The following is a 7,500-nucleotide window of genomic DNA, read 5'->3' as shown; positions in this document are numbered from 1 at the left end:
ATGATCTTGTAATGTGGCCACTCTTGCGACCAAGACGCGGCAAGATTTTGTGGTACTCTGACCGCCTAGTCTGACATGGTCAATTGTAAAAGATAATCGTGAAAGACAAACAATCATGTAGTCTGTACAGGCTAATGGCTAGTGGGAAATCGTCTCCCTGGATAAGAAGAGCATAAGAACACAAGGGAGAGATGGGAGATGGGAGGAGGCGGTAGAGGGGGAGGAGGTGGAGGGGGAGCTGGTAGCTGGCGTGGTGGAGGGCCTGTCACATGTCTGTTTGTGAACCAGTGACTCCGCTGACAGCACTTGGGTCGGGGGGGGGGGGAGTCTCCAGAGGGGTGCCCTCCACGTGGAACCATCGCGCTGTGTGTGTGTGTGTGTGTGTGCGCGTCTCCTCTAGACATGATTTATCACGCCTGAGTTTGGGCTGGTTTTTATGTGTGTGTGTGTGTTTGTGTGTGTGTGAGAGAGAGGGGGTGTGTGTGTGTGTGTGTGTGTGTGTGTGAAAAAGTGGAAGAGTGAGAGAATGTGTGTGTGTGTGTGTGTGTGTGTGTGCGCGTGTGTGCGCGCGCACATTTCTCCACACACCCTACGACTAGAGATTGGGTGTTTGTTGACGACGACTGGGGAGTGCGGCGGTGATTTGTGGAGGTCCACAGTGGGCATATAAGCTGACAGGGCGGGTGGGGTGTGGGGGGGGGGGGGTATCCCCTGAGTCCGTGCTGTTTACCGCACACGTCAGCGGGCCCACCCAGGCGAGACACTTAACGCAAAGGACAGGAGGGTCCCCTCGTACAGTACAGCACACGCTCCTAACAGCCACGACGCAACTGCACGGGCTGATGGGTGATCTACGGCCCATCATCACCAAATGACCCTAAATTGTTCAGTTCCCAAAGATTGGATAATAGGTATGGGGAGACATCAGCGTCATCATCTCCTTCCTCCTCCTCCTCCTCCTCCTCCTCCTCCTCCTCCCCTCCGCACCGCGTGTCTCTTGGTAAGATAAGTACTTGCAGATTGTCATACAGTCTTGTCCTCAGGGACGCTGATGTCCAGATGTCTTGAAGGCTTTGAGCAGGAGGGATGAGCTAAAAGGGTCACTTGCGCGCGGTCCTCCACTCTGCGTCATTAAGCTGATCGACGGAGGCCCCGATCTGCGAGTGACGTCGTCGTCAGTATTATTTCAACACGGAGAAATGGAAGCCGCGGAGTGATTAAATAAACATCGCTATAAATAGCACACACCATCATATGTTAACCTCACCCCCCTCCCCCCGCCCCCAATCTACAACTCCTCCCAGATGACTTTTCTCCTTATTTCCTGTCTCCATTTAATCCATACCAATCTGCAAGGGTCTGCTGTTACGTAATCCTATACTTATGCTAAATACTGGTGTCTAGTGTCTAGTACGAGCGGCGAATTACGGTTAAAAAGTCAGAAAAATAACCCTTCTCTTCAGCCTCCATCCTTATCCTTTGAACGGCTACTCACTCCTGGTACCAGTCTGTCCGCTGCCGGGTGCGTTTGTGAAATTGCGCCTAAGACGAGGGAAAAGCATACACACTGTTTATAGTCTACGACTAATCCTATTTATGTCGCTAGACGTCGTTTGTTACATTGAGAAGGAAAGCTGCTGAATTAAGCACCCTTCGCAGACTTCAGTCGCAAAAAGTCCCTGGAATTCGATATAATTCAAGAGGTCAACCTCTGAGGAATTTTTACATGAGGCTTTTCGCTTTAAATGGACCTGAAGGAGCTTCAGCCAAAAGACTCAACTGTTGACCAGCAAAGGCAGATCTAAGCCAACTAACATTTTACTCAGCGCATGAGCTACACGATTCCATTTTTTATCATAAAATTTGCCTAATTCTGCCCTCCGAGCAAAACCGCATGGATGCTTCCACATCAGCAAAGTGGTACTCACATCCTCCAGTGTCATGCTTGGTTGGAAAGTGGCAATCTCTAAATAATGCCAAATTACTTAATTTTATTTACTGGCTCAAAAGAGTCTTTCGAAGCATATAAAAACAGCTAGTACAGCTAAACGCGAAAAAAAAGTAAGGAAGACAGAAAAAAAAAAATCACAATTACCATGGCACATGGGGTTTCCAGGCACAGGTTCAACACTGCCTATGACCATAGCCTCTGACCTGAGAAGAGCCTCTTTAAACAGACTTGACATGCAGTTTCTAGAGGGTTCTACAGACCGATGACAGGAATGGCTATTCTACGCGTTCAATTACCACTTTTACAATAGACCCCCAATCAGCGACCTCATACGAGATAATTGAAGCCAGCAAGCAGCCATCTCGATGCTCGCTTTTAATTAAAGAGGACTATAAACTACTTCTGGAAAAGGTCAAGCAAGCAGCGCTAATTTAGCACAGGGGGAAAATCTCTTCCCCAGAAAACCAGGGGAGGGTATGAGGGCGCAGGATGTGCCAAATAATCACAGTTTCCATCCATCCAGGGAGCTTCTCCCCGACCTCAAACAATATTGAGAGATGGGGGGGGGGGGGGGGACCGTGGCTTATCTTAACTTTATTTCCCCACTCAGCCCCACACTGCCAGGACACGGCGGGCCTGTCTACACGACTTCCGAATATTCCCAACACATTTTTCCGCCACGCTTGGAATCTTCTGATGGAGTTTTATGTTGAGCACAACAAAGAAAAGCTAACGCTAGCAGACACCAGAGACTTTTACTGTAATGCATCACGCTGAGCTAACAAGTCCCTGTTAACTTCAACTAAAATACATTCAAAACTGCTGAACAGCGGAGAGTAAAAATATATGCTTGGATTACAGATTTCCTGTCTGTGCTATTTCTTGCTAACCTTGAGCCAAATTAGCTTGGAGAGTCGGAATAAAAATTTATTCAGGTGAGGAGGGGAAAAAGAATAACACTACTGTGGGGAGAGAGAGAGAGAGAGAGAGAGAGAGAGAGAGAGAGAGAGAGAGAGAGAGAGAGAGCCACAGAGGAGAGAGCAGAGAGAAATAGAGTCAGTCACATAAATTATCATTGCACACTGTATCCTCCTTGATAATCCTCCTCTGAATGAGGCAATTATTTCCATTAGAGTGTTTGGCCCATCTGTGAAAAGCTAAACAGTTTTTTTTTTAATGAAAAATGTTTCCTTGGCCCTATTTACAGTGAAAATATTTTCCCCCACATTTGACTTCTCATTTAATGGTCAAAATACATGCAGCGCGCACCGCAAATAACTCTCAAATAGTGCAGAGGAAACAGAGTGCACCATTGAGGAAACCTGCACTTCATACTTTGAAGAATTCCACAGGGCAGAGACGAAGAGAGTGAGTGAGAGAGCGGCCGAAAAAACATACCCCAGGAGGAGGAGGAGAAGGAGGAGGAGGAGGAGGAAGAGGAGGGGGAGGAGGAAGAGGAGGAGGAGGAGGAGGAGGGGAAAAAAAGGAGCGAGTGAGCGAGCAGAGTGGTGGAGTGACTGCACAGGCTGAGATCGACTCAAGCAGCCCTGGAAAATAGGCATATTTCATACGCAAAACTGTCATGCCACTGTGCACTCAGATACAGTCCCCCACAAAACCAACAGAGGAGGAGGGGAGGGCCACACATGCGAGTGTTTGTCTTTCGTCTTTCATCACCTCCTGTGGCAGATACACACAACAAAGTGCAGAGCAGAAAGGGGGGGTAGGGGGGGGCAGGGGGCGTTCGGATGGGGCATCACTGCCGTTTGCCAAAAGCATGTTCGGAAATCCCTTCTCCGATGCCTCCCTAAGCTCGACTGGTAGCGCAAGTCACTGGCATCACTTGGGGTCAGGGGTTCAATGACGTCTTTACGAGAGAAAAATACAACTTCCTTCCCAGGACTAAATCCTTTAGGCCTTCAGAACTGGCGCTGGATGCATCAAGAGCATCTGGTCAATAACCAGACACAAATGGAACCTCAGAGAGGAAAGCTGAGACAGTTGTATTGTGAGTGTGAGTGTATTGTGACAATATTGTGGAAAAATGCCAAACACCCAGAAAGACAGACACAGACACACACAGCCACACACACACACAGAGTCAATCTCTCTCTCTCTCTCTCTCTCACACACACACACACACACACACACACACACACACACACACACACACAGTTACCCCTCCCCACACACACATACACAGAGAGTCTCTCTCTCTCTCTCTCTCTCTCTCTCTCTCTCTCACACACACATACACACACACACACACACACACACAAACACACAGTCACACACACCCCCCGCCACACACACACACACACACACACACAGAGATACCCACACCCACACACAGAGAGTCTCTCTCTCTCTCTCTCTCTCTCTCTCTCTCTCTCTCTCACTCACACACACACACACACACACACACACACACATACATACAGTATATATCCACTCACCTCTCCTGCAGTGCCTCATGGACATTTTGCAGCGGCGGGACTCGGCGATGGTGGGGCAGGGTATCGTGTCCTTGGGCGGCTTCTTGACGATGTGCCGCGTGCGCGTCTCCAGGCCCCACTTGAAGCCGCAGGTCTTGTTCCGCCGGGTGCACGAGCCCCACTCACTCCACTGGCCCACCTCACAGCCCTCTGAGACACGGAGAGAGGGAGGGAGAGAGATGGAGAGAGAGAGAGAGAGAAGAGAGAGGGAGAGAAGAGAGAGGGAGAGAGGAAGAGAGAGAGAGACGGAGAGAGAGAGAAATGGAAAGGGGAAAGGACAGAGAGATGGAGAGAGAGGGAGAGAGAGAAGGAGAGAGAAAGAGAGAAAGAGAGAGGGAGAGAGAGATGGAAAGAGGAAGGGAAGAAGAGAGATGGAGAGAGAGGGAGAGATGGAAAGAGGAAGGGAGGGAGAGAGATGGAGAGAGAGAGAGGGAGGGAGGGAGAGAGCAAGCGAGATAGGAAGGGAGGGAGAGAGAGAAACAGAGAGAGAAAAAGAGAAAAGGAGAGGGAGAGAGAGAGAAGGAGGAGACATGAGCCAGGCCCAACAAGCAGAATCTGGCATGGCGGCTACCATGTGCTCCACAACCCTGTCCTAAAAAAGCCTTTTGTTTACAGTTTTTCTCGATTGTTAACACACATTTTCTGAAAACATGCCTCATATTCTCAGAACTCTACACACAAATCCAAAACAACACACACAATGGGCAAAACTCCACAATTCTCCTGCAAAATGACACTTTACCTTCAAAACAATGTAATTTCTCCTCAAAATGCTCTTTTGTTCTCAAGAGACACACACAAACCATCATATATCAAGACATTTATAAGGACCAGTTGAACACTGATGTGCTCAGTGTAAAACACTGCGATGAATTGAAAACACTTCTTCTCCATTCATTATAATGACTTGGGCCTTTTTTTTGTTCAGTGTTACACTACAAACAGTACTACAAACAGTAGATAAGCTGATACAGTAAGTTGATATGCTTACCCTATCAATATTTTGAAATATCATTGTTTTCTATTATTTTTCTTTGTATTTGCCGTAATGTTATGCCGTTTTTAGGACAATGCTCATGATTTCAGTTTCCTGTTCAGGAGACAGAAAACCTTGTGTTGGTAATCTTTCGGCTGCCAAACAAATAGTAAAATACTGTAAACTGTGTAGGAATACAAAGTAGGATTACTTTCCCCAAATACTTGAAACATACTTTATTTTTACAGTCCTACAGAACAGCCCACAGGCAATACTGTACTACTGTGCTCATTGAGCTTGTACTGTACGATACTGTACTGTATGATACTGTACTGATACTGTATAAGCAGCACTGCAAGTCCTTGGCCTCCCCGTCATCCTCCTCTTACTCTCACTCCTCTGGCTCTGCCTCTGCCTGTACTACTATACTGTAATACTAAAGCTCTGATTGCTAATTGTAAGACTGTGTGACAGGAGTTTGCCCATCTGATGAGTCAGTGTGCATGGTAGGGCAGTTAGCTTTAGAATTTGAATGGCAGTGTGTTCTTTGTGAAAACAAGAGATTTTCTTCATGAAAATTGTGTCTAATGCACAGAATTGTGTGTAGTGTTTTGAAAACAGTGTGTTATAGAACTGCAATTTGAGTGTAAAGCAGAAATTGTGCTTATAGTTCAGCAGAATCGGTTCAGGAGGTTGGTGCATGAGCTGCATATTATGGGAATTGTGTCTCAAGTACCAGAAATTGTGTGTAAACAATTGAGAAAAACTGTAAGACGGGCTGCAGGTCACAGGCTCTGTGCAGACTTGCAGATGTCTTCATGAGTAACACATGAGGCAGGGTTCACTCCGGGAGCCATGCGAACCATGTGACAACATGTCATCTGCAGTCAACATCCCACCAACATATTGGACTGTGGCAGCGCTAGCAAGTCCTAGCTATACAGTTCAAATGTGTAAAGAGACACAGGCAGTTCACATCACCTAAAGTGCCCAGTAGCTGCTCATTTACCTTGCGCTGTTTCCACTTAAACCTCCTGTTCAATTGCGCTTTATTGGCAATACAGAGAGAGAGCGTTTGCGTTCATTGCGGTCAGCGGTCCGGCCTGGCGGAGACGGTAGACGGTCAGCCTTACCTCCACACTCCATGGTGTCCTGTAGCGGGGCGAAGCCTTCGGGACACTTATCGAAGCAGCGGCCTTTGTGCAGGTAAAAGCCCGGCTTGCACTTTGTGCAGAAGTCTTTGCTGAAGCACGACTCGCAGTTCTCTATCCGGCACCCTGTGGGCAGAAGAGCAGAGGCAACACCAGGGGCCAGTTAACACACACCAGCCACCACACACACAGCACTCACACCGAGTCCACATCAGCACTGGGCTGTGGAGGTTATGTATATGGGGGGGGGGGGGGGCAGGGGGGCAGGGCAGCAGGGAATCTTGAACAGATTATCGTCTGGAGAAGAACTGTGCATGTGTGTGTTTGTGTGTGGGTGTGGGGGGGAGGGATCATATTTGATGCCCTAAGACACATCTCTCTCTCTGGGGGCAGTGTGATATTTCAGCACACTTGTTTTCCCTGACAAGCTTGTTTGGCTGCAGAGTGAGTGCACGAAGGAGGAGGTGGAGGAGGAGGAGGAGGAGGAGGAGGAAGAGGAGGAGGAGGAGGAGGAGGAGGAGGCAGCGGGGACCAGAGGGAGGTGACAGCGGAGGAGTCGGTGAAGTATTACCTCGCGGTGACCCCTCGTGGCATTGGAAGCTAAACAGATCACAGCACACAACAAAGGAGATTTTCTCATCATAATTTCCCCTGTCGCAGATGTGTGCTAGATGGCTACAAGGCAGAGGCAGAAAGACACAGAGAGAGAGAGAGAGAGAGAGAGAGAGAGAGAGAGAGAGAGAGAGAGAGAGAGAGAGAGAGAGAAAATGGAATGAAAGAGTCTAGCAAGACAGGGAGTCTGCTGGAAGTGTCTCTTAAATGAATTTCCTAAAAAATGAACCGACAGTGAATGGGTCTTTTGTGTGGGAGTAATGGTAGGAAGGTTATGGTTGGAGGGTAACATTGTGCAAGACCCTGCAGCCCAAG

The 7,500-nt window shown here is 48.2% G+C and overlaps 1 protein-coding gene across 1 annotated transcript in view; it reads right to left on the bottom strand.

Moving 5' to 3' along the window:
• rspo2 (R-spondin 2) overlaps nucleotides 1–7,500 on the bottom strand; it is a 62,154-nt gene that overhangs the window by 20,242 nt on the left and 34,412 nt on the right. The window contains exons 4-5 of the mRNA XM_062537665.1: nucleotides 6,556–6,699; nucleotides 4,408–4,596 (exon numbers count right to left, since the gene is read on the bottom strand). Coding sequence (XP_062393649.1) covers nucleotides 4,408–4,596; nucleotides 6,556–6,699 — 333 coding nt within the window. The remainder of the gene's footprint in view (nucleotides 1–4,407; nucleotides 4,597–6,555; nucleotides 6,700–7,500) is intronic.

This window comes from Sardina pilchardus, chromosome 6 (assembly GCF_963854185.1).
Source record: "Sardina pilchardus chromosome 6, fSarPil1.1, whole genome shotgun sequence".
Taxonomy (NCBI): Eukaryota; Metazoa; Chordata; class Actinopteri; order Clupeiformes; family Clupeidae; genus Sardina; species Sardina pilchardus.
This window is presented reverse-complemented; position numbering and strand designations above follow the sequence as displayed.